This window comes from Acromyrmex echinatior, chromosome 12 (assembly GCF_024713525.1).
Source record: "Acromyrmex echinatior isolate Ae372 chromosome 12, ASM2471352v2, whole genome shotgun sequence".
NCBI classification, from domain to species: domain Eukaryota; kingdom Metazoa; phylum Arthropoda; class Insecta; order Hymenoptera; family Formicidae; genus Acromyrmex; species Acromyrmex echinatior.
Window position 1 is genome coordinate 984,038 of NC_141863.1, and position 27,595 is coordinate 1,011,632.

Below are 27,595 nucleotides of genomic sequence, written 5' to 3' on the forward strand. Positions count from 1 at the left end.
TCGCCATTGAGAAGCGAGCCTGCCTAGGATCTATAGGGGTGGGAGGCAGTTGTATATAAAACATTTTAGATCATAAGTGCCGTCACGAAAAGTTATCGCTATAGCGCGTCGAGATATAGGATGAATGGATAGATAGATGGATGGGAAGTAAAGAAAGTACATATATATAATGATATGAACAAAAAAATTTTTTATTCACATATTATTACATCATTTCTTTTTTTTACGTATTAAAAACTAAAGCCAATAGCTCGCAATCGACGAGCTGATGTTTGTTAAAAATATCACTATCGCGTATAGCGTTTTTGGACGCGATGTTGGAGAATCGCGTATACTTGACATCAACTGTATCGACGAGTCGGGTTAATCGTTCGAACGTTACATCGATACATTCGTCAAACTCAAACATACGTCGTAGCGTCGTTTCGGTCATCATCATGCGTACGGTCGAAGAATTGAGACGTACGAGCGTAGCATCGTTCAGCATGCAAACGCTGACGGTTAACGGTCCAACACTTATAAAATTGTCTTTATATTCATTTCGCAGCATCTTGTAAATATTCCATCGCTGCTCGTAGAAACCTTTCCACGTTTCGAGAGACAGCAGCAGTTCATGTCCGCGATGATCTCCCAGGGCGATCTCCACGTAACTCGGTGGACCAACGTTGATTCCAATTTCCAAAAATTTATAGCCCGTAGTCGTCAGATCGTAACGTCTACCCAATAAACGCATCTTACGATGCTCCATGCTGTGTATATATACATAATGTTAAAAAAAAACGTTTCTTTTGCATATAGAATGTTAAAACTTACATGTTACTGCAGTTCTTCTTCGTTTCGTACGATGAGTTGCTGTCTTCAGCGTAGTACATTTTTTTTTTCAATCGTTCGTACAAGCGAGTATCGCAAGACTAATTGCACCGCGTAAATTGCGATATATATAAAACTTCTAGAATCGAAGAGGGGATAACTCTCCCCTCTTTTTCTAAGAATTGCGAACTAACTCTCCCCTCTTTTTCTAAGAATTGCGAACCTGTTGCAACACGTTTTATCGAGTCTTTCTACGTTCTTTTTATTTTTTATTTTTTGTTCGCGAGTTTATCAATGCTTATACTTTATGATTTATATTTCGATGGCATCGATGACGTTGGTGATGAGCACGTTGGTGACTTTGACACCTTTTCTCCAGGATATTCCCAATATCTCGCTTTTTCCTTCGAAGGCGGTGGACTTGGCGGACTTGGCGACAATGGACAGTACCCCTTTCGCTCGATTGATTTTCGACGTATATATTCCTTTATTCGGTCCATGTCTTAACGCTCGTAACTGAAGCTTACGATTAAATGAAAAAAAAGTCTAATATACTGTCTATATACATTGCATATATGTACTGTCAGATGTACTGTCTGATCGGACACGTTTTATCAAGTTTTATCTTTTTATGTATTTTTCTTTGTCATGAATTTATACATACGTTTATACATACGTTTTATCAAGTTTCATCTTTTTTACGTATTTTTCTTTGTCACGAATTTATACATACGTTTATACATACGTTTATACATATTAGGTGTTGGAATTAATTCGTAGCGTTTTACAAGAGATGGCACAAGCAGTACACTATTTCGTTGTTACCTATAGTTCTGTATACATTGTAAACATCTATCATAGGACGTCATTTGCCGTACATAACCTTTCTTGAAATCATAAATAACAATACTGTATAATTCATTGAATATGTCAAAATTTGTGCCAGATAAAGTGTTTTGCGGGGAGTTTTGCTTCATTACTTTAATATGAACAAAAGTGCAGCTGAAGCTCATCGTATTTTAGTGGATGTGTATAGTGAACATGCTCTGGCTGAGCAAACGTGTAGGAAGTGGTTTGCACGTTTTAAAGCTGGTGATTTCGACTTGGATGACAAGGAGCGACCTGGTCAGCCGAAAAAATTTGAAGATAACGATTTGCAGGCACTGCTCAATGAAAACTCATGTCAAACACTTAAAGAATTATCTACGTCATTGGAAGTTGACTTCTCAACAATAGGAAAACGTCTTAAAAGTTTGGGCATGATCCAGAAGGAAGGACATTGGGTCCCATATGAATTGAAACCAAGGGATATTGAGAGACGTTTTCTCACGTGCGAACTGCTGCTTCAACGGCAGAAAAGAAAAGGTTTTTTGCATCGGATTGTTACCGGTGACGAAAAGTGGATCCATTATGACAATCCAAAGCGCAGAAAGTCATGGGTTAAGCCCGGCGAACCATCAACATCAGTGGCAAAGCCCAATATCCATGGCTCAAAGCTCCTGCTCTGTATTTGGTGGGATCAGAAGGGTGTCATATACTACGAACTGCTAAAACCGCATGAAACCGTTACTGGAGATCTCTACCGACGGCAACTGATGCGCTTGAGCCGTGCATTGAAGCAAAAACGGTCGGAATACTTCGAAAGACACGATAAAGTCATCTTGCTGCACGACAATGCTCGCCCACACGTTGCAAAACCGGTAAAAACATACCTGGAAACACTTAAATGGGAAGTGCTACCGCACCCGCCGTATTCTCCTGATATTGCACCTAGCGACTACCACTTGTTTCGATCATTAGCTCATAGCTTGTGCGAGCAGAAGTTCACATCTTACGAAGATTGTACAAAATGGTTCGATTCCTGGATTTCATCTAAAGATGAACAGTTCTTCCGACGCGGTATTCATTCACTGCCCGAAAGATGGTCAAAAGTAGTAGAAAGTGATGGGAAGTACTTTCATTAATGTATTTTTTAATGCTCATGTGAAATAAATAACATTCTTTCATTAAAAAAACGCTACGAATTAATTCCAACACCTAATACATGTGTTTATACATACATACATATGTACATACATACGTACTACGTACATACGTTTATACATACGTTTATACATTACAAAGGAAGGGAAAAGAAATACATAATAAATACGTTAACGTATTTTTATTTAAAAAATTCTTTTGCAACCACCAGTTATATATTTTCAATACATTTTGTAACGCGCAATTCTTAACATGTTGTCCACATCGTATAATATTAGTAACATCTAGATTAGATAAAGATTCCATGTCTTCGTAAACTGCGTCCAAGACCTCGATGTACATACGTTCTCGCTCATCGTCCAGAAGCAAGTTCTGCAGCCACGTTCGTTTCTCGCGTCCCTTGACATACACGACAGCATCGTCTTCAAATACAGCCATCGTAATTAGACGTTTCGCCTCGTTGTACGGGATCGTCCCGTCCTTCCATTGCAATCCATGGTGATAAGCAATCAACCAGGAGGCACAAGACCTATCGGATCTTGTCAAAAATTTCCATGGTATGGGGCTCGTAAAAATGTAATGCGTGAGAACGGTCCCCTGTTTCAACACCGCTACTTCCTTCACGATGAATTTCTTGTTAACGATGAATCCTTGCAGATCTACGAACGTTGGCACGAGCATGTTGTCGAGAAGACTGCGGTCGATTGTGGTCGATTGCGACGTATCGTAGATCTTATATCATATCAGAGGTGCATCTTAGGTGATTTTGCGCACAACATTGTTCAATGGATTATACTGAACCACGCGATCGTGTATGATGAGACAATAGGCTGTTGTATTTGCGGGTACATCCTCTTTACATTCAAAGTCTAATCGCACGTCCACGGTGCCACTCTTGACTGATTCGTTCTGTCGAGAGCAATCGATGATCACGAATGGACCATTACGTAAAAAAGTTGTAAAGGTGAGACTCGGCTCGAGATACTTGTATCCGTAGTAGCCCTTGCAGAAACGCGCGTACAAGTCGTACAGAATCGCACATCTGTTTTTGTCAAAATCCAGATTCAAGTCATCGTACGGATAACATTCCGAATTCAGGTAAAGTTTCGCATTGGTTAATTTGCAGTCGTCGAATCGACTTACATCCTCGGACATGACGTTTTTTCGACCTGTTTGCATAGCGAAAATAACGTAGCGCGGCTTCTCAAGCTGAGTAGCCGTCTTGATGGCCCACGAATGCTTAGTTGTGCTCTGCAAGAGCGGAAATTCGTACAGATCCCACGAACGAAAAGCCATGCTCAGATATCGTCCGCTCTCCAAAGCGCGCAGCATCGACAGCTTATTTATCTCGCTCAATAACACGTGCGGCATTCGCCACTGTACTTTGAATAATTCGAGCGTTGGCTCTACCGCCGGATCTCCCGTCAGACAATTGTTGTCGTTGCGGGCTCGTATTAAAATCAACTCGTGAACGAGCGTTGATTACCACGCGTTTGTAATCTTCGCAAAATCCCAGCCGGCATTCCGTAGAATCACGCTTCTGTCGGATGACACTGTTACATAGTTTTTGAGCGTGCTAGTTATACCCACATTTCTATTACGGTCAATCTCCACACCATTGAGTTCATATCGAATCTCATCGAATATGAACGCGACGCAATTATTTCCCAATGTCACATGAGCACCCTGGACCACTTTGTTCTTCGTCAGTTTTCCCTCGACATATAGAAAGCTTTCGTACGGCAGTGTATACAGATCCTGTTGCTGTATGGGTATTCTTATTTCGTCGCTGTACCCAAATGTGGTGTTGGCGAACGGGTTGTACGTGTGAGTCTCAATCTTGACGATGCGATCATCGAAGATCGGCTCGTCTTTAATGTTTAAGATATCAGTCATCTCAAATGTTACGCACCGCGAATCCCAAAGACTTTAAAAATGTAACGTTCGTCGCGTTGAGTTTCTTCTTCCTGATGCAGCTGGATGAGCGAGCGTTATCGAGCTGTGGCGTCACCGACCTTGTAAAGGATACGTTATCTCTCTGCGTACGCTCCGTTCCGTTCAGCACGAGCATTTCACGCTCACGTTATTACTGTCGCCGTCGTACGTGCAATCTAACGGTGATCTCTTCTCCTCGAAAATCGAGCAATCGTCCGTTTTGATCGACGATGCGTATGGTTAGATCTGTAATGCTCCGTGCGATGATCGGCAGGTAAATGATTTGCGTCGGCCTCTCCGATATCTTATATCCTGGCGCCACACTCGGCGAAAATTCATGTATCGTGTGCACGCTTTTGCCGTTGCAGTATGCACCCGCGATCACGTTGCACTCTACGCGGATAACGTTTACATTCATTATGTTGATCGACACGTCCGATTCGTGCCACCTTCGCGGCTGCAGTATACGCTTCGACGAGAATCTCAGCAGCGATCCAATGCTGTTGGACTTGTCAAAGTTTATTCTGTACGCACATCTAATCTCACATTTCATCGTGTTGTAGTTTGCGCGGAGCGTAATCGGGTATTCTTCATCCTCATCATTATCATCATCATCAGTGTTATTGTTATTGTCATCACCCACTACATCAACGGTTTCAAGTGCGTCGCGGTGCGGACGTTTTCGTAAAATCGCGCGTTTCAGAAATTCATTTATATCTCGCACTTCGTACGAACCCTCGAGAATTGTAATTTCCACGTCGTCTTTGGTGAAATAAAATTTGTTGTTCGATTCGTTCACGTTCGGTATCGTGTGATAAGTCTCAAAAATCGCCAAACCGAGCTCGTAATCTCCGTCACTCAAATCTATGGCGGGGAAATAATTCGCCGCGAGGACGGTGCTCTTTCCGCTCAGCCTAAGCGTCAACGACATGATGGAAAAAGCGTTCGACTAATACTAAGATTTCACAGCACCTCGTCGAGCTTTTTAAATTCACGCGCGTCTACCGTTTGCAGAAACCGCAGACACATCTGTCCGCAGAAACTCTGATCGTACGTCTGATAAGACGTGCGATTGTACTCTATCGCCATAGCGTCGTTCTCGAAATATCGCACCAGTTCCTTAGGTGGTCGAAGATTACCGAAACTGTCAAAATACATGACGCGATTGTTCCTCTTCGCGTACGCTACCCAGTGAGTACCAGGCCCCGTCGCATCGTCCAGATTCACGATACCGCTTTCGTTTCGGCGCACACCGCTCGTCGGTAACGCGTTACGCATGAAAACGCCTCTAAAGTATGGTACACGCATACGTCTCGCGAGCTCGTTCAATTGTACATTGGTAGTTGCGCCAGACGGCACTTTTATCGTCTTTTTTTTTTTTTTCTTTGCAGCTACACCCTGTCCATTTGTATGGACTGAGATACAGTCCGCGTCCATATTTGTACGGAGCGAGATACAGTCCGCGACCCTGTTCCATTGCGCGATCGTGACGTTGCAGCTCTTCGAGCTGACGTCGCGCGGTTTTGCTATCGTTTACCGCTTTCGCCACGCTGGCTGCTCCGCCGATCAAGGACCCGAGTGCACCCAACATTGGTAGAAACGGTAACGCACCGCCTCGTTTCGCCGTCGGAAGTATCCGCTTTTTCGTCGCCTTTTTTTTCGTCGTTTTCTTCTTCGGTTTCATGCCCATGCCGATCTTGGTCTTGGCTTTCATCGCTGCCCAGACGGCGGCTCTCTCGCTCAGAGCCGAATCTCTCGCGATGACGCGTCCTAGCGCTTTATCGGCGAGTACCTTGTCCGCCGTGTGTCTATCGGTGAGATCGTTGCTTCGAGAATACGTAATGTCGTGTTCTCGGCACGCCGCGTCCAGCGGATTTATGCCCGCGTCACCTCTGGTTAATCGTTTCGTAAGTTGAGTGCCCGGACCGCAAAACTGATAACCCGGAATATGTAACTCGAAAGGAAGCGCGTTTATCGCTCGATTTAGCAGACTGCCGCGCGACGCCGACATTCGCTACAATCCTTTATCTTCGGTGTAGGGCCGTCGATATGCGTCCGCTGCCACGGCTGATTGTAGTGTTCGTCGCAGCGACGATAAGTTCGAACCTCCGAATCTGCCTTCACGTGTTCCGGAAGCTTGTCCCAGACGTGTTCGATGTATTCACCGTACACGCGTAAGAGTACGACCTTCGGTATATATTGTAACTGCTCGGCGCTCAAATCTCGAATATCGGAAGGATGACACAGCGCGAGATACATTTTGCTACTGCGCGATTCGCGGATTCGCGCACCTTTAAATAATCGTTTGAGAGCGCGTAATCTTTAGTGTGAGCATGAAATTCGTGCTGCAACCGCTGACGATACGTGTCACAAACTGTGACGTGAAATCGCAAATGGGAGGCAGTGCGGAGAAGCGCAAGCACGGCGAAATGTTGCCGAGTACTATACGCGCGATCATTTGCGGCCCGTCGAATTGTGGTAAAACCAACGTTCTTATAAGTTTGCTCGAGAGTCCAAATGGCGTACGTTTCGAGAACGTGTACGTCTACTCGAAATCACTGCAACAGCCAAAGTATCGATATCTCGAAAATTTATTTACATCTATCGATGAAATCGGCTACTTTACCTTTTCCAACAATAGCGACATCGTTCCACCGAACGAGGCGCGCCCAAATTCTATTTTTATCTTTGATGACGTGGCATGCGACAAGCAGGATGCGGTGAGAGAATATTTTTCGATGGGTCGCCACGCGAACGTTGACTGCTTCTATCTTTGTCAGACGTACGCGAGGATACCTAAACATCTGATACGTAACAACGCGAACCTGCTGATCCTGTTCAAACAGGATTGTACCAACTTGAAACACGTTTACAATGATCACGTGAACACCGACATGTCTTATGACGAATTTTGCACGTTGTGCAGTGACTGTTGGCAAAAAAAATATGGATTTTTAGTAATAGACAAGGATAGTGCACTTAAAGACGGGAGATACAGAAAGGGATTTAACGAGTTCGCAATACTGTAACGTGACTAGTCGTTGTTGATACTTCGCCAGAGACGAATATGGCTGATGTGCGCGAGCGTGAAAAAATCGTGAGAGAGATCGAGAAGATGAGCGAGTCGATCCGCAAGAAACATCGCGCTCTGAAAACCGGTAGAATCGAGGAAGACATGGCACTGGACAGACATTTTAAGCCTATTATCAAACCGCTGCGACAAATCGTTAACAGCCCCGGTGTGCACGCGATAAAGAGACAGTCGCGCGACGATGACGCAGCGTCTGCCTCCAAACGCGAGAGGAAGGAAGAAGAAGAGAAGGAGGAGGAAGAGGGAGAGAAAGAGAGTGAGACGTTCGAGCGTTCCGCGATTTCGGATAAATCCGATGATCGATCGCACGATCGTGTACAGCCGATAACCTCCACTCCGCGTACGATGATCGTACCAACGATAGAATCGTTGGATAACGTTTTCGAAACGACGGACGACTCGCTAGCAACAAAGGTTCAAAATCAGTTGCAAACGTCGGAAGGTCGAGAGGCGTTGCAAGCCGGCTTGGGTCAAAGTACGTCGAGGCTGTCCTGAGGGGAGCGCGAGATAAACAGAAGAGTGGTATAGATTATGTATACGGCGTTTACCTACACAAGGATGGATTGATGTTTGGCAATAAACGTTTCGACGTGGATGATGCTGACAACATAATTATCGACGGCGTACGATACGCCGGTTCACCCGGTCTTTACGAGTTAATTTTCAAGAGAATTCCCGACGATCTCCTTTACACGGAAGACGATATGAACAAATACAAGAGCATGCTGCTGGCGACGAATGCGCACAAACACAAGCATCATTCGCAGGGCCGATTATTGAGCAACAGGGGATACAAGTACAAATACGTAATCGCGCCGTTGATGTCGATCACACCCAAGAAACAGAAGAAAAAATCTGGAAAGGGATTACCTCACGCAATGACATTAAATGACAATGCGATCGATTACGTGCACTGGGACGATCCCAACGAGCTGGTGGATCGTCTACGATTGCTCGATGCTTCGCACCGAGCGGACAACAACGCTCACGACAACGAGATGCTGTCGATTATCGAAGAACTTCGCGAAGCCGGTCTTATTATAAATTAAATTGTGTATCGACGAAACGAGTCAGTCGAATGGCGTCAGCGAGAAAAAATACTTTTGGTCTTTGTATTACACGTCGAATCATGAAAAAGAAATCCAGCGAAAAGAGAAAAATTAGCTCGGAGAGACATCGATTCGTCGAGGAATTGCACGCTCCGGCGAGAAGAAATTTTCCACGAAGACGCGTCATAGTTCGAGGATATGACGATTTATGGCAGGCTGATATTGTCGAGATGCATCCGTACTCGAGTTTCAACAGAGGCCACCACTACATATTCACCGTCATCGATGTGTTGAGCAAGTATGCGTGGGCCGTACCGCTCAAGAGCAAGGGTGGAAGCGAGACGGCTGATGCTATTGTTGAGATAATTCGAGCAAGTGGAAGATGTCCTAAAAATTTACAAACGGATATGGGGAAGGAGTTTTACAACGTTGATGTGCAGAAAATCTTGAAAAAACACAACGTTGATCACTATTCCACGTATTCGACATTGAAAGCGTCGGTAGTCGAGCGGTTCAATCGTACGCTTAAAAGTGACATGTGGAAGATGTTTACACTCAACGGCAATTACAAGTGGATCGACGAGCTGCCGCGTCTCGTATCAGATTATAATGCGCGCAAGCATCGCACTATCGGCATGCGACCCGCCAACGTAACTCCCGCGATCGCCGAAAGACTCTTGGACACGGTGTACAGCGTGATAAAAATCGCTGGTCCAGCAAAATTCAAAGTGGGCGATTCGGTACGCGTGAGCAAGTACAAGACGATTTTTGAGAAGGGTTATACACCAAATTGGACCACCGAGGTGTTTACGATCGTTAAAGTGCAGCGTACCAATCCCGTAACCTATTTACTCGAAGACTATCGCGGAAAATCCATCGCTGGTGCGTTCTACGAGCACGAGTTGCATCACGCTACTCATCCGGACGTGTATCTCGTGGAGAAAGTACTGCGCAGGAAGGGAGACAAGGTGTACGTCAAGTGGCTGGGATTCGATGGATCGCACAATTCATGGATACACAAAAACAATGTCATTTGATAAAATTTTTTTTTTCGCATATTTTTTCTACATGTAAAAAAAAAATATATCAATATAAGTATATAAAAAATATAAGTATATAAATGTTTTTTTTTATTACTTCCCATTCATCATCATCATCTTCGTTTTGGAGTATACAAAATGTATAATTATTTATAACAATTTATGTATGGAGCAGCATAAATGATAAAAAACATAACACATAAAATAAGTAAAGTAAATTAGAATACTAGTATATATATATATAATACGTATATAAATTTTGTTAAAAACATGCGATATGTATTATATGAAAGTACAATAATCGTAATACATAAAAAATAATACTTGTATAAATGTAAAAAAAGTGTAAAGTACAATAGTAATATATATAATAGCAACATATAATATACACAATACATATATTGTATTACAAAGGTATCCGCCAATGTCCCCATGGTAACGTCTCCGTCGAGTCCGGTACGACGTATCGTTTGTCGTCGTATGGACTCAGAGCGATTTTCGATTCGGATATCGTGTACACCTCGTGTAATTTAGATCGTATACACGATTGACGGCGAGTCATTTCAATTCCTTCGTTCAAACATCGCGTGTAATCGTCGAACGTTATCGTTCGCGCTACGACGTTATTCTTTACGCCTTTCGCCTTTTTAATGTCCTTCTTGCCATCCACTCTCGCCGCGTACATCTTCGCTCTAAGTCCAACAAATTCGATCATTAATACACCGTTGTTTTCATCCTTCATCAGGCCGAGTACTTTTTTGTTCGCGAGAGGCATATCATACACGTTGTCTGCAGGATAATCGCTCGTGTCGAATCTAACGATATCACGTTTCATAGTCTCGTAAACATTGTCGCATTCTATATAGTAAATGAGACTATCCGTGTCGGTATACATGATCTTGCATTTGTCGCGATACATCGGTGACATGTACTCGTGATGAAATTCGTACAAACAGACTTTCGATATGTCAAGTATGCACATACCCACGTAAATCGGCTTGTTGAATTTTACCTCGAGTTTGCGCATTTCGACTACAATCAAATTTTCCGCAAAGACGCTGCGGCTGTGAAAATTCGGTTTCGCGATCATTGCCTCCGCGCCGTACCGTCCGTCCCATTTTGTTATTAATTTGACATCAACGTGGTTGCGCACATTCTTCATAGTTTTGCCGAATACTGCGTTGTTCATTAGTTTATATAAATTTTTTTCGAAATCATTTTTCGCGGACGTTCTAAATTGTGTATTGAGTTTAATATAATCGTGAAGCCATGGAGATTGCGCGAATTGTAATACTCGATGGATCTTTGTTACGCGAAGACCGTGACGAGTACATTGCTGCAGGTTGCGATAATGGATGACGTAACGCTGTTTATCGTACAACGTCGCTAGAAGTTTATCTTCGAACTTGCCAGGCGGTTTATCGCGCGTTGGACAGAAAGGTAGGTCAGTGTGTCGGTCGTGTAGATGCTGCGGATATTCGAGATCAACCTCGAGAATATAACCGGTAGGTGAATCCGGAGCGATCGCGCTCACGTCAAAGTTCGCAACGTCTTCGACCCACCGAAATTCGGTGTATGGTAAAGGTTGACACATCGCCCACCCGTACAGATTATTCACATCGTAGTACATCAAGTACGACGACGGTTTCGACGGATCGAACGAACACATGTACTTGTTATTAGCCTGCGCGTATCTGCCGGAGCATTGACTGAGGCCACCGCGTATACCGCGCTCGATGAACATGACCATATCAATGTCAGTGAACAACTCGAATCTTATGCGTGTAAATTTCAGCATGGCGTCCCACGTGAAACCTGGCAATGTATAGTAATGCGCGGGATCGAGACAGTAACTCGCGATGCAGCTATTGCGGAAATTTTCGAAAATGTCTGCTAATAACAAGACATCAGTTTTCAAGTACAGATCACTGTACTCGCCGAGCGTTCGAATGGAGAATCGCTTCCAGATGTTCGCGGCGTGAGCGTAATCGCTCTCGGATACTGTATCGCCTGTCAACGAACTGAAAAATAATTCGTGCGGTGGTAAGCGCGTGTCCTGCAATTTTTCAACACAATCAATGTACTCGTACGGAAAGACACCTTCTCGTGTGAGTAATTCAAATTCTTCATCCGATAATGTTGGAAATTCGGAACGTACAATTTTTAATTTATCTTTATCGAGATACGACGCCAATTTATCAAGGCTTGCATTTAAAAATTTGAAAGAATCAATGAATCTTAATTTTATGCATTTTTTCTGAAAATTCTTTTCATTTGCGTCTTTGGTGCTATCGACATGTTTAGTGAATGAAATATATTTTTCTTCAGTTATCGGTAGTATATCTACATGTCCACCGTACGCGGTAGCAATTTCCTTAATTATAAAATGCGCGTCGTAGCCTGATAAATTGTGAAATATGACTGGAATATAAAACGAATTTTTATAATTTAAATTACAATTCGAATGCGCTGGACCACGATATCTACCGGTGAGATGACAATGATCGCGGACCCTCGTATCGTCCGGCGCGAATGGTTTCTCACAAATATGACAACGCGTCGCGCTACGGTACGCCTCCAATTGTTCTTTCGATAACGTTTCCATGGGTACGTTGGCGGATACTATATTTTTCACTCGATGCGCCAAATCGTTGAGTTGTCGCGCGAACCACGCTATACAGTCTTCATCGCGATGGAAGTGATACGACGATAACGCGTCATCGTACGCACATCGCACGTAGTAGCCTATGCTAAACGCGTCATGCTGTTGATACGCGTACGATGATGCGTCTTCCTTGTCAGATTTCGTCTTGCGTAAGACGCATTCCAGATCGGCGTAGACGATGAACGGCACTCGTTCTCGATTGTTATAGTTGTCGAATTCAAGCCACCTGTCGTCCTCGCTCGGCAGTCGGATAGCGGAGTCGTTCATCTTCTCACAGTCCATTACGTGCGACTGCAATTTTTCGTTGGCACTGAAATAGTGCAAACATCTGAAAAAAGAAAGAATTATAACTATTACCATTATTTTATTAGTAAGATGGAAAATTATAATAATTTTTTCATGTATACTTACCGATCGCAGAAAAATTTCCTGTTCTTTTTCCCACTAATCTGCGAGCTCACGAGACGGGATAGGTTTTTTATCCACGCAAATGTCCAACACCGTTGCGTGGATCTTGCACGTACAACACGTTGACGTGTTTCTTCTTCTTTTCATTGGTGAGTCGCAGAGGAAGAATCTGTTTATTCTCGATGCCGTACACGTTGATCGACACCTCATTTAACCATTCAAATTTATAAATATCTTTTAAAGTCACTGGAAACTCAATGTTTGCGAGATTCAGTACTGTCGTATAATGCGGATACGACGATTCCCGATCCGTATTCTTTTCAGTCGGATACAGCGCGGCGACCACCGACCACGCGAAGCACGCATTGTCCGTTGAACGCACACTGATCACCGCTCGTTTCGTCGCTATTTCTCGTGGCACTTTGATGTGACATCCCGCGTGCATTGGATTATGCTTATTCACATTCACTATCAAATTGAGGATTCGCGACAATGCCCATCCGCTGTCACGTTCCTGGAATTCTTCGAGCGATGCTAGGATAGGCTCGATGACACGCTGCTCGTACCACTCGCGCAAATCGGTGTATCGGTATATTTCGTTGTTCTTTGTAATTATGCTCTTATGAGCACGTTTATCCTTCGTCGCGAACTCACCGTTGAACGCGGTGTTCACTTTTACGCTACCGTGTCTTTCTACAGCGTCTCGTACATGCTCGAACACTATTTCTCTCGCGTCTTTCAAAAACCGCCGCGGCTCAATGTGATTAGAGTTTATCACAGCACCTGTCGATATACGGCTTTCAAACGCGGCGTCGATTTCTCGCCAGACGAGAGATCTTTCGTCGCGACTCGCGTACTCGCCACTCGCGTACTCGCCACCAACGTGCACGAAACGTCGCTTCAATTCCAACTTTGCACCAGCGAGTCGCGCGATTCTCGTCACCGCAGATTGTCTGTATCCAATGGTGAGACGTGGACGCTTGGCACGACAAAGTTCTTCGAGCTGCTCGATGCATTCGTCGCATCGTTGCAACCATGAGAAACACTCCACCAGAGTAGCGACTTGGCTGCACTGTTCCAACAGTTCGCGTTCTACTCGCTCGTAGTTTTCCATGTTTTTTTTTTAATGTGTGCAAAGTGGACACATGCTGCATGAGAATATAATGTACAAAGATAGTCTGCAATTGGTGCACGACCAGCCGTCTAGCCTACCGAAAGACCCGGTCTCATGCACCCTGACGTGACGACACGAATTTTTATGCGATCCATTTCATACTCGCTCATATCACTAGTACATCCACTATCGTCGGACAGTATTTCTTCGTCGGACGACTCTTGGTTCATTATATTCTCAAACGTGTTGCAACAGGTTCGCAATTCTTAGAAAAAAAGAGGGGGGAGTTATCCCCTCTTCGATTCTAAAAGTTATATATCGCAATTTACGCGAGTGCAATTAGTCTTGCGATACTCGGTTGTACGAACGGTTGAAAAATGTACTACGCTGAAGACAGCAATGCATTGTACGAAACGAAGAAGAACTGCAGTAACATGTAAGTTTTAACATTCTATATGCAAAAGAAACGTTTTTTTAAACATTATGTATATATATACACAGCATGGAGCATCGCAAGATGCGTTTATCCTCTGAGGGTGGCGCGGGGCGCGGGGGGGTACTCGGCGGCGCGGGGAGTACTGGTAGGCGCGGGGAAGGGGCGCGGAAAGTCTCGGCGCTATCAGTGTTTACTGATATGATGATATGTATCGCTATGTTGTGGTGTCACGTATTATTGGGACCACAGCGATACATATCATCATATCAGTAAACACTGATAACGCCGGGACTTTCCGCGCCCCTTCCCCGCGCCTACCAGTACACCCCGCGCCATCGAGTACCCCCGCGCCCCACGCTCCCCTCAGAGGACCAGAGATAGAACCCGCCTAGTATTCCTACTTATATTGACTCGTTTAAAACATCTAGCGTCGTAGCTGCTACTTTTTATTATTAAAAAATTTTGGGAAATTCGTAAATTATTATTTTGTTATATCTTTACATATAAATTTAAAAGTTTTAATAAAAACGTCATTTGTTTATAAATATAAATAATTTTAATTTTAAATAAAAATTAATTAAAAGCCTGCATTGATTACGGTATTTGTAATTAACGGAACGTTTTTATATATATTTATTTATTACAATTAATATTTATTTTTTACAAATGATAGGTTATTCTATTAATTGTAATAATAAGTCGCTCCACAGCTGAGGCATTCCATGTCAAACCGAGTATCTTTGAAACATCGTCATTTTTTTTTTAAATTTGCTGATATTCTACTAAGAAAAATATGAAATATGCGTTTCGCGAAAAAATTTTGAGATCTCTCGGTTTAACATGGAATGCCTCAGCTATGAAGCTAGTTGTCACATGCGCTTATGATAAATTTTAATGTAAAATTTTTGCATTATCAAAATGTAACGTTTAATGTAATATAAATACATAACGTCTTTAAAATTCCAATAATATCAGAATTATAAGCGATTGTTACCTTTATGAAGGAAATAGTTAGTTTACTCAAAGCTGTAATTATTTATGATTTACATGTATATCTCAGCTGCTCTATTAATTCCTACAACTCAGCTAATATTGTTTGTCATTGCTCAATTGGTTTTCTATTTTAATTTTAACATTGTATAGGTCAATTATAAACTATAATAAAATAAACTAATTGTTATAATTTAAAATAAAATTAAAAAATTTAATCTGTTATAAATCATAATTACTTATAACTTCAAGAAAAATAATAAAATATGCATTAAAACTAACAATTTAATTTGTGAGATTATTATTTCAGTCCATTTCATTGCAAATCCAGTTCAGTAATCAGCACAGTTTAAAGAACGGAAAAATGTATTTGACGTGTAAAAATATTATTAAACTCTAAGATTTAGTCGCGATCGAATAGGCTTCTTCCCTAATTATTTGATTTATATGTATAATTCTTTACTGCTATAACATATATTTTAATTAGTATTTATAAAAAAAATAAAATGAAATCATCATTTTACACAAAAACTTGTTATTCTAAACAAGAGATATAAAATAGTAAGTAACAAAATATTCATATGAAAAAAGGATTTAATCTATACTAATGCGTTACCATAAATTTCTTGTTTCAACTTAATTATTAACTTTTATTGAAATATATAATTATTGCAGTAATAACTTATTGCTTAATACGAAGTAATACTATTAATAATGAATACAAGGTAAATGAAAACAAGCATATTTCTTTTGCTCTTTGAAGAAAAATAAATACTCTTTTTACTTATTATTATTATACTACTCATATTATTACTATTATAATAAATTATAATTTATTAGTAGCATCAGGCTGCTCCTCGCCCTGATAAATTATATCAAATTTTACAGACTCTAAATCTTAAAAATAAACAATCTATACAAGGCTAATAAGAGTCACAGGCTGGTGCCAATGATTAAACTCTATACCATTAATCGATTATGTAGAATCTTCTTTATCTTATTAACGTTTCGACTCTCTTTGGAGTCTTCTTCAGCAATACATATCTCTAATCCTAAATCATTGAACCTTTCGTCACATGTGAGTCACTAACAGGTTCCCAACTGAAGTGGATCCTGATTTGACCATATAAAATTAAAATTGAGTCAATAAAAAAAAACCAATTCCAAGTAACTCACCTTCAACGGAAAGTTTAACAATTCCATGAAGCTTTGGAGATTTGTAATAAATTATTGAATAAGTATCTCAGTTTTATACATATTCACTATTTGTAACCTTCCTATCCGGGAGTCAAACGCGTTTAACGGACAGTCTGTTGGATAGACTGAGACCGTATATTTCTTTCTCTCTCGCAGAATTTCGTTAAAATTTGACGTCATCTCTCGTATGGCGCCATTCTGATTATAGGCTCTCTAATTGTATGTACACCGCAGTGCATTAATTCGCTGGGTCATAGTAGAGACTCGACTTATCAACGTTGTGTAACGCTCAACGCGCGCGCGCGCTTGAAATAAGAAGAGACATTGACAATAATATTTAAAATACTATATTGAAACTTATTACGTATTTTTTCTGTTGCGTATAAAATGATATATTCCACCAGATATATAATGCGCAAATAAATAAATGCACATAGCATAACGGAGATAAACATATATTAGGTGTTGGAATTAATTCGTAGCGTTTTTTAATGAAAAAATGTTATTTATTTCACATGAGCATTAAAAAATACATTAATGAAAGTACTTCCCATCACTTGTAAAACGCTACGAATTAATTCCAACACCTAATATAAAGAAATGTGAAGATAATAAAATAGATCATTTATTAAAATTAAAGTTATGATCTTTTTTTGAAGTTGTTTGTTGATAATAAAATTATGTTTGCTTGAGTATTCCTCCGTTAAATAATTTGTAGTTCTGAAAGGAACCGTTTAATGGTATTGAAATTAATTCAACAATAGGCCATCACCAATAGCTTTTCCGTGCAACTACTTGCTGCAATCTTTGTTCTATCGAACCGCTTAAATGCGCAAAATATTCAGACTTACTCCTTAAATTTTCTCACTTGTCCATCGCATGCGCAATCAGATGTACTTTAGTTCTCTCATGCCTAGTATTTCGTGAATTTGCAATGAATTTGCCCCAAACATTTTCTATAATAGAGATCCGAGGATTTGGCTGGCCAGTCGAGAACTTCAATTTCGGGATTTCTGATTGAGCGAATCATTCTTTTACTATGCGTGCAGTATGGATTGCACTATTATCTTGAACTAATCGAAATGTCGGAATATCTTCTTCGGTGTATATTCTGCGAACGCTGGGGAGCAATACGGTCTCCAGAATATTCATGTATTCTAACACATCTATATACGACAACACTTCGATTAATTTTCCTGGACAACTTATCCAATGCCCACATAACACAAGTGATACGCCCACTTCGTCCATGAGAAATCACCTATCATTTTGTATCAAGTCGATGGTTTTCGGGTCTCCACACGCACATATACATCTCTTAAATAAGATTAGAGCCGCATTGGGAGCGTAGAAAGAGTCAAGGGGAACAAAAAAATCTTATACCATTTTGAAATCCGCTGTGGTTTTCGAATTAAAAAAAAAACGACGCACCGGAAGAGCAAAAAGAAGGATAGTGCTTTCCCCCTTATGCACGCGCGCGCGCCGTTGCTATGAAATGAAACGCGATAAGCTGTACTACAAATTCGCGCGGCGCGCATCGGCTTAGACGTTTTCTTTTTTAATTCGAAAACTACAGGATATCTCAAAATGGTATAAGATGTTTTCGTTCCCGTTGACCTATTCTACGCCCGCAATGCAGCCTGGACCTTACTTAAGAGACACTCTGTATACGTCGATCATCCGTTGAACAAAATACTTTCTCGTCAGTCAGAAATAGTTCTGTTTCAATCTTCAGGTGAAGCAATATTTACTTGATGCAACGCAAAAGTGATACGATTATCACGATGCTGCCTCGTTAAAGGAATTTTACGTGTAGCACGATAACAATGCACGTTCGCTTCGTGTAAACGTCTTTGCATTCACCAATTAGATATCTGTAAACTAATTTCAAGTGATTTACAGAATGCGACACTGAAAGAAAAGGATTAGAATCTACACGAGCGATTAAGACTGCATTTTCTTCAACATTCGTCAATCGCGGTCTACAATTGTGTTCCCATTATCTTTTAATCCTTCCCTCCTCTTGCCTCCTCTTGCCTTTTGCTTAATCCATTTACGCACATTTGTTTCACTACATAGAATACGACGTGCAATATCTCGCATATCTATTCTACATTCCCATATCCCAATAATGCGATGAACGATATCCACGATGATCGATATCAAGATGCCTGTCCCGTAGTTGCACGATCAGCACGACACGAAGAAGAAAAATTAAAACAAATGAATGTATTAGCGATTGCATTTTCTGACATATAACGACGTTTATTTTTCATGCTATAAGAGACGCGGCGAAAAAGACAGACAATTGTGCCACGATCATCACAAATTCAAAAAGCGCAATATACCTCGATCGCCTTCTCCCATTTTGTCGAAAGACTGCTGATGGAACAATAAATAACGAATCGAATTGTAAAAATTAATTATTTCTGCACACTATATATTAATAGAAAGAATTTTTTAAATAATGCTAACAAAATACAAAATGCATGAAAACACACATAGTTTAAATATATATTTATATTTTTTTTGCGATGTGTATAAGATATAATTAATATGGGAAATTAAATAAGAAAAAATCCTATTTTCGAAACAGATTTTATGGCTAATACTATTTATATCGCTAATATATAAATTTTAATAATCATAATTTTTAGTGTTATAAAGAAGAGTAGTTAAACAATTATTACATTTAGTTTTAGTATTATTTAAATGATTCTTCAATCTTTAATCTTAAAATCATCAAATTATTTGACAGAGAGAAAGAGAGAGAGAGAGAGAGAGAGAGAGAGAGAAAGAGAGAAAGAGAGGGACACTCAACAAGCATAAGTTGCAAAACTGCTGAGTCTGTTGAACGCAGCCAATAAGACGTCATTTAATGATGTCATGTAAATGATGGTCAGTAAATGATCAAAATTTGACGTGTGTTTGCTACCTAGGAACATAGGTTAGACGTGTGTAAAATCGTGTACTTTATTCTTGAGAAAAATTGACAAATGTTTTAACCCTTCCTCAGTGTAAAAATAAAATCGATGATGTATATATTTAATACAAAAGATGTGATGCTAATTTTTAAGATGAGTTCCATTTGGCACCAATTTGTCAAGGAAGAATTAAATTTGCTATTAAAAAATTCTCGAATTTTTTGCTACTGAAAAAGTTTATTTAAAATCATTGGAAAGTTGAAGAACGAGAAAGTGGCAATGCGTCGGCTGAGTAGAGAAGATCGGGCGCTCGACGACTTGCGCGATTTCGTTAAAATTTGCTAAATTGACATTTTCTCAGCAATAAATTGATGTAGAAACATGCTTTTTTTTTAATCTAGAATAGCTCGACGCGATATAAACAAATAACTTAACCAAATGTTTCGCAAAGTAATCATAAAATTTTTAGTTTTCCTTTTTTTGAATTTTTATTTTTTCAGTTTACTAAAAAATCGTTTGAGTATCTAGTGCGTATCTTATTAACAAATTTAAGTCACATGAGATATGTTTCTTTATATTTAATATACTACATTTATAATATGCGGATTTCACCGGACTTCACCGGATTTCACCAGACTTCACTGAACTTCATCAGAACTTCGAGGAATTCCTCGGACTTTGTCGGACTTCATCGGACTTCTGACAGATTGTACATCGGAATTCAAGAGTGGTTATCCCCTCGGGTATACCCAATCATATGCGCGGATTGCCGGATTTACCTAATAGATAAAATTTATCAAAAGGTAAAACAATCGTCCTTTAGACACTTTATCGCAATGAATTTGTAATAAAAAAAAAATTGACACGAACGTGCAACTACGTGTATCATAGGTTGCGTGAGATATTAATAGAGTAATATATAAACTATCTTAGGCAGCACACAATATTTATGAAATATTTACAAAATATTTATAAATATACTAATAAGATTTACTTTAAATATTTTATAAATATTTTTGTGATCTTGGATTTCACAGATCATAAACATTTATTGTTATAGTAAACATTATAGTAAATGCTACGTTATAGTAAATGCTAAGCTTGTGTTTTCTAGTGACAATTACGTGTTACTAATTGCTATAAATAAAGTTGAGTGACCGACACTTTTTTTTTATTTATTTATTTAATACAGGAAAAAGCTACATTTAATCTAACTCTATCCGAAACGAATCTCAACCATGTACAGCGTACACATTCTGTTCCAATTGAATCGTGCACAATGATACACTTTGCATTCCTGTGTACGTTTGTGTTAAAATGTGTTAAGCAATTGGAAAGCACCCATTATTCATTTCTACTTTTGTCATAAAATGTGTCATTTTAACGTACATTTTCGCGCTACTTTATATACAAACTATTTAACAGTCGTACTGAAGCGTCACACTACAAACTCCAAATAGATTTTTATTGCTTCTAAAAAGACTGTTGTCACACCCTACTGTCTTCACTGGGTTAGGAATATTCCAAGCAGACATTGTCTAGGCTATAACTTCTAGGCGGTTAGGTCCCAAGTGGCTAGAATATGTTATTCTTTTTTGCTTGAAATGGTGCAGTCTCATAAAAAGGATCCTAAAGCCGTCTAAATTACCGTATAACTAAATCATAATTTTTGTATAACAAATACTTTTTTCTCTTTCATAGATTCGAAAATCCTTTTCCGGAATTAATACGTATTTGTGAAGTGGAGTTTATGCCGAGAACGACTAAAAATTTCGAAATTGATATATGTTTTACCATTTCATAGGCCCGATTACACCAATGTTACTTTGACTTTAAGCAAGGCTTAAAACTCTCTCTGTCTCGTTTTAAAGTAAAAGAGAGTAAAGTAAAAGAGAGACAGTTTTAAGCCTTGTTTAAATTCAAAGTAACCGTTGATGTAACCGGGCCTTATTGTAACATGGCGCTTCAAGTTGTCAAATGTGATATACTTTTTTCCTTGTTTATAAATTTAAAAATCATTTTCCAGGATTAAACCATACGCATTAATACGTGTCTGTCAGGTGGAGTTTATGTCGAGAGCGAAAAAAATTGTTTAAATTGAGATCTTTTTTACCATTTCTCAGTTGTCCAGTGGCGTTAAAATTGTCAATACCGTAACAACATTTGCTTGATGTAAAAAGCTTTGCAATTTGTACTTACGAAATTACCTAAAATTTATTATTCTTTAATTTATAGAATTTACATAATGAATTCGTAATTTGTTATTCATATTTCTTCAGGAAAGAATTCCTCATAATTAGATTGAGTTATAAAATTAAATAATTGAATGAATATTTCGGAAAATTTCTTTTCAAATACAGGTGTAACATTATCAACAACTTTTTGCTTATTATTGTTTATGGCATTATTAATAATTTCATGTAAATGAACTAATTTTATTTCGCTTTCATCGAACTTATAGTAAAAATCTTTAACATCAATATTCGTGTTTGCTTTTGATGCGTATATATGTTTCTTGCTATTTTCAGTTATCACATTCAACTCCAAACGTTCTTGAAGTTTTACATTATCTGCAAAAAAATACACATATTTTAATAATTTTAATAAAAGTGAATTTTTACTTTTTTGTGCTAAATTTTATTAAACATTGTTTTATGTTAATATAAAATCAATTATTTTACATACTCGATAGAATTTGCATTTTCCCTTTGTGAACGATTGGTACTCGCAGATGTGTGTCCAAACTGTACGATGTGATCGTATTCATGTTATATTCAATATCAAAATTGAACTGAAGCTTATCGAGATCTGTGTGAACGGAGTTTATAACAAAATCGCAAAATGCATAACTTTCTGCGTTTTCAAGATAAAATTTGATGCTAGGTTCGTCCAAAACAACTATTTTGTCAATAATGAATGGCTCAAGTTGTAGAAATTTCAATTCCGGAGACCTTTTGCAAATTTCGTCCCTTACATTATTAATGTTATCCATGATGCACTGATTATAGTTGGAATTGTTGCGACCACACACATGAATGTAGGGCACTGTTAAATTATTTTCTTTAATTTAAAACTTAAAATTGAATTATCTCAGATAAAATAAATTTAATTGAGAAGTGTGCGAATAATTCGAATACGAATTGAGAATTGAATAGGATTTGATTCGATCCGTTTTTGAATCTGACAGATTCGAAATCAAGTGAATTCGAAATTTCAAATCATCGGTTCAAATTTGCCTATTTTATTTGTTCCATTTTAATATAAATTGGAAAAATTTTGATTTAAATTCGGTTTGTTTTTTAATCAAAAAGATTCGATTCGATTCGTTTTAATAAACGATTCGCACATCTCTTTAGTTTAATGTAATTAACTACTTTATTAAGAACGATGTTAAAAAAATGTCTATTTCCGCTCCCAAAATACACCTTGAAAAATCATTGTTCTCAGAATACAACTGTTTGTCTGGAAAATAATAGAAACGTTAGTAGAATTGCTTAAATATAATACAAAAATTTTCAGATAGGTACTTAAATTATTATTGTAATCGTCCGATCTCTTAAAAAAGAAGCATTTATAAGTTTAGTAGACGAAGAAATATTATTATTGATGTTAGTTTAACTTAAGTTCCCTAGTCACGGCCTGAGCAGGGCCTAGTTTGGATTCCACTTTTTTCCCAAAGTAGTTATACTTAGACCTACCCAGTTACAACTCATATAAGGCTCAATTTGATCTCAAATTTTCTCTGATAATAGTTTAATTTATAATATTTCCTATAATTATGTCTTAAATGGGCTTGAGTTTGATAAATCTTTATTTTGGATGCTTCAGTATTGTCAATATTGTAAAAAATTTAGAGGCACAATTAAAGAAGCAATCAGTTCCAAGGATATATAGCTCAATGGCAGGACGGAAGTCTATAATATGCAAGAGACCAGGTCTCGGTTCGAAACGTTCTGACATTTTTCTCATTTATTTCTTACAACATTAAATATGAAGTGCCTGAATAAATTTCCTCACGGATATATCAGCTCTACTTACAGTTATATAAAATATTAAAATTTTTATACTCTTGGCTCAATTTTCGACTGTCATGCTCCTTTATCTAGGTCCTACATTGACCCTCAAACCTGGGTCAAATTTGAAGACCAATGCGGGGCTTAGATAAAAAAGCGTGACAATTCAAAATTGGGCCAAGGTGGGCATTCTAACTTGGGCCTCAAATAATGTAAGGAAAGTTAACTTGGCCCCGATTTCAGCCTCGAAAGAATTTCCACACGGGCATAGATTGCATTTAGGATACGAATTCGATTGGGAGAATATTAAAATTGTAGATGAAGAACTTTGTTAGAAAAACGATTAAAAAAATGATCAATATTAAAAAACAGAAAAACAATATAAACTTACAAATAGAAGTGTTCACAAAATTTACAGTAATTCACGTAAGATCGTGATCGGCCTTACTAAAAGCTCATAAAAGATATCGCCCTAAAACTATCATACATTCATAGAGAATATCTTTGTACTTGATGTACTATCAAGGAAGACTCATATAGCAAAAATGTCGATGATTTATCGTGGCTCGTTATGCAAAGTGGATAAAAAAGACGATAAAAAAATAGTGAATCTGTTTTCGCGGAATCTTGGCTTAACAATTCAATTTTGCTTCAAGAACACGCAATATTGAAGCAGAAAGGTATAGATATATCGTTTGAAACTATTCGAACCTATCTCAAGGCTAATAACTGAAATGGTGCAACACCACGCTGGTTGATCACGCTCTTTCTTGATTTACTGTATTATAAATTACAAATAAAACATGACTTTGCAACGCCAGGTTTATGTTTATACACGTTTTCTTGCAGTCAGTAGAACATCGTAATGATACTATAATTTATTATATTCTCGTGTAATTTTTCATATATCTGAATATAATTTAACAATGTAAAGCATAGACAGTTTTGTATACGTGATTACAATTCATACTAGTATTTATGTAATATTGACGAGTATCGAATTTATGTGAAGGATTGTATGGCCATTTCAGTAAGTTCAAATCAGATATTGCTCGCATGTCATTAATTTCAATCTCATTTTAATAATTAAAACACTTGTAAATAATTCTACTATATCCGATCTTCCAACCGAGTGTGTGTAATTCCGTCCTCCCTAATTGTTGGTTATTGGTACGGTCACTGTACGTCCTTTATTGTAAAGGATAGTCCTGTATTTCAGGTAGCTGTTCATTAAATTTATTTGTTTCTTCAAAACTCAATTTTATCCTTTATTTTCCAATATTGTTCTTTACTGTCATTTATTTGACATTACAGGAAATTCTTTTCCGAATTTTTTTCTATCTAGCGTTCTAATATTATATTGATGAGCAAATTTTTACGGAAAATATTTTACAGTTTCATACATATAAATACAATTTGTTTTTGTTAATTTTTTAATTTTTTAATTTTTAAAATTAAATTTATTTAAACTACACACTTATTTTCATTTTTTATTATTTCGAACCTTTTATTATTTTAGATCAAAGATTTGTTCCAATACAGTCGAACCAGTTTCAAACTGTCAGAAACCTACGCATTATTTTAATTTGATTATACTGTACAATAAAATTTTATAATAAAACACACATTCTTGACAGTCACAAATTGGTTTGAAAACATATAGGAACAAAGCCCTAATATTTTTAAATTTGTTCTTTATTTTCTTTAAGAAAATATGGTCACCAGTTATTGGCCTCATGTTATTTTTGTTTGTTTTCTGCAATAAAATTTTAACATCTAACAATATTGTGTTACTGCGCATATTTTAAATTTGGGATGCATCAGACGCACGTAAAATTATCGGATATCGGATATTCGAAAAGAATGTAACATTGGGTATCCGATATTCGTTTGAATATCCGGGAAAATAATTTTTCGAATCAGATATCTGATATTTTCCGGATATCCAATCGGATTTCGGGACAATAAAAAAAAAAGCGAAAAGAACTGAATCAATAGAGATGATAACTGTATAGAAAAAAATCGTAATTTTGCAGCAATACATAAGATATTATATAATAGCATTATGAGTATGCATACTTATTTATAGAACATTTATAGTATACCTAATAAAAAATCAACAATTTGATGACATAAAATTTCAACTGGATATATTCTCGGATACCAATAATATCCGATTATCCGATCGGATAGTAAAAAAGTGGCGGATAATGGATACCAGATATTGGATACTTTTCGAATGTTTGATGCATCCCTATTTTAAATATCTAAAAATGGCACAATTATGATATTGAATCATACAGGGTGTTTTAAAAATAATGATAAATCTTTTGCATAGAGACAGAACTAAATTGAGAAAAAAACACCTTTACCATTTTACAATTTTCGCAATGGTTAACGAGTTATTAACTTATAAAAATAGCCAAATTTGCCCAATCCACCGCCAAATGCAAGCACGCGACAGGACTGCCCAGCGCGATAAGGCGTTCGTTCATAGTCAATGTACAGATTTTTTGCAACAAATTCAAAATTGTTTGACTCTTTAATATAATCAAGATTAAACAATTGTTGCAAATGTGTGTGGATGCAAGCTCGGCAGTGATGGGTATTCATCTCTTTTTCGAATTTTCAATCAATTTAATCATGTTTAATCCTTTATTTTGAAACATTTCGAATATTATTCAAAGTTGTCTTACTCTTGAAATATACTCTTGAAAGACTGGCTGAATTTTCAATCTTTTTGCGTGAGATTGCACTTCACAAGATTTAGAGAGTACGTTTCTGGCTAAAATTATAATTTTTTACTCATTAATTTTATATGTGAATAATATCATTTTTTATTATATTTAAGCAATTCTACCGATGTTCCCATTATTTCCCGGACAAACGATTATTTCCTATTTTCTGAGGACTCAAACAATAATTTTTTTTAAGATATATTTAAGTATATCTTGTAGGCGGAAATCCACATCTTTTTACACCTTTATAAAAAAACAATTATTATATATATGTATATATATATATAGAGAGAGAGAGAGAGAGCGTGAGAGAGAGAGAGAGAGAGAGAGAGAGAGAGAGAGAGCGAGAGAGAGAGAGAGTTCTAAAATAACATCCACTAATCATATAATGCTATTCCTATCAAAAAACTGAGACGAAAAATCCTCTATTATTTTGCAATTTTCGCAATATTTTTCTTTAGTTATCCAATGAGCGAAATATCTAAAATCGATGTATAAGACAACTTTAAAATATATCTTTAAACGTTCTTTAAGAAATATTTTCACAAAATATTTCACAACGAACACTGAAATATTTAAAAATTGTCTTATACATCAATTTTATCCGTTTATTCGGCAATCTTTAAAAATTAATATCTCATTAACTATTGCGAAAATTGCAAAATGAGAACTTTCCGACTCTGTTTTGTATTAGAAATAACACGATATGATTAATTATTTTAAGATACACCCTGTATATATATAAATATATATATATATATATATTTGCTATTTACTTACGTATTCCTGATGCAGTTATAACATGTGCTGTTATAATAGTGAAAGCAAAAATTGCATGAAACATTATTCAAACCAAAGTTTTTGTTACAAACTTCCTAATATTTTACTAAAAGGATAGCCGTATTGTAATTCTAATAATTGTATTATAACTGTGTCTTTAAGACTGATTCTTGTGATCTCTTGATCAAGCTTTTATATACAACATTATATATGTATATATTCATATTCATCCTTATCTGATTTGCTGATGTATATATTATATTATGTCGATTTAGTAATGAAACTTCTTTTTTACATCACATAAAAATTTGACATTTAGTTAATATGAATAATTAAACTGAAATTCTTCTTTATAAAAAAAAAACAAGTTTTCATTCTATGCATACAACTTAAATATTATAGCTATGATTAAGAATTGTATA

General features: G+C 37.7%; 5 protein-coding genes and 2 pseudogenes across 5 annotated transcripts; 1 reads left to right on the top strand and 6 right to left on the bottom strand.

Moving 5' to 3' along the window:
* Positions 1-213: 213 nt before the first annotated feature.
* LOC147907707 (uncharacterized) lies at positions 214-1,426 on the bottom strand. Its single transcript, XM_087411773.1, has 2 exons — positions 814-1,426; positions 214-749 (listed from the first exon to the last, which is right to left on the bottom strand). Exons 1-2 carry the CDS (start codon positions 870-872, stop codon positions 224-226), a joined length of 585 nt encoding a protein of 194 aa, XP_087267899.1. The 5' UTR covers positions 873-1,426; the 3' UTR covers positions 214-223.
* A 1,414-nt stretch (positions 1,427-2,840) lies between these two features.
* On the bottom strand, positions 2,841-3,474 carry LOC147907708 (uncharacterized). Its single transcript, XM_087411774.1, has one exon. The coding sequence runs from the start codon at positions 3,472-3,474 to the stop codon at positions 2,920-2,922; it is 555 nt and encodes a 184-aa protein (XP_087267900.1). The 3' UTR covers positions 2,841-2,919.
* Positions 3,401-4,167, bottom strand: LOC147907709 (uncharacterized). Its single transcript, XM_087411772.1, has one exon. The coding sequence runs from the start codon at positions 4,162-4,164 to the stop codon at positions 3,550-3,552; it is 615 nt and encodes a 204-aa protein (XP_087267898.1). The 5' UTR covers positions 4,165-4,167; the 3' UTR covers positions 3,401-3,549.
* Positions 4,168-7,795: 3,628 nt separating this feature from the next.
* On the top strand, positions 7,796-8,979 carry LOC147907710 (uncharacterized; annotated as a pseudogene).
* Positions 8,980-10,144: 1,165 nt separating this feature from the next.
* On the bottom strand, positions 10,145-12,979 carry LOC147907711 (uncharacterized). The gene has a single exon (XM_087411771.1). The coding sequence runs from the start codon at positions 12,931-12,933 to the stop codon at positions 10,315-10,317; it is 2,619 nt and encodes an 872-aa protein (XP_087267897.1). The 5' UTR covers positions 12,934-12,979; the 3' UTR covers positions 10,145-10,314.
* LOC147907712 (uncharacterized) lies at positions 12,979-14,805 on the bottom strand (annotated as a pseudogene).
* Positions 14,806-20,806: 6,001 nt separating this feature from the next.
* Positions 20,807-27,365, bottom strand: LOC147907713 (uncharacterized). Its single transcript, XM_087411634.1, has 3 exons — positions 27,174-27,365; positions 22,328-22,687; positions 20,807-22,212 (listed from the first exon to the last, which is right to left on the bottom strand). The coding sequence occupies exons 1-3, from the start codon at positions 27,235-27,237 to the stop codon at positions 21,908-21,910; spliced, it is 729 nt and encodes a 242-aa protein (XP_087267760.1). The 5' UTR covers positions 27,238-27,365; the 3' UTR covers positions 20,807-21,907.
* Positions 27,366-27,595: the final 230 nt, after the last annotated feature.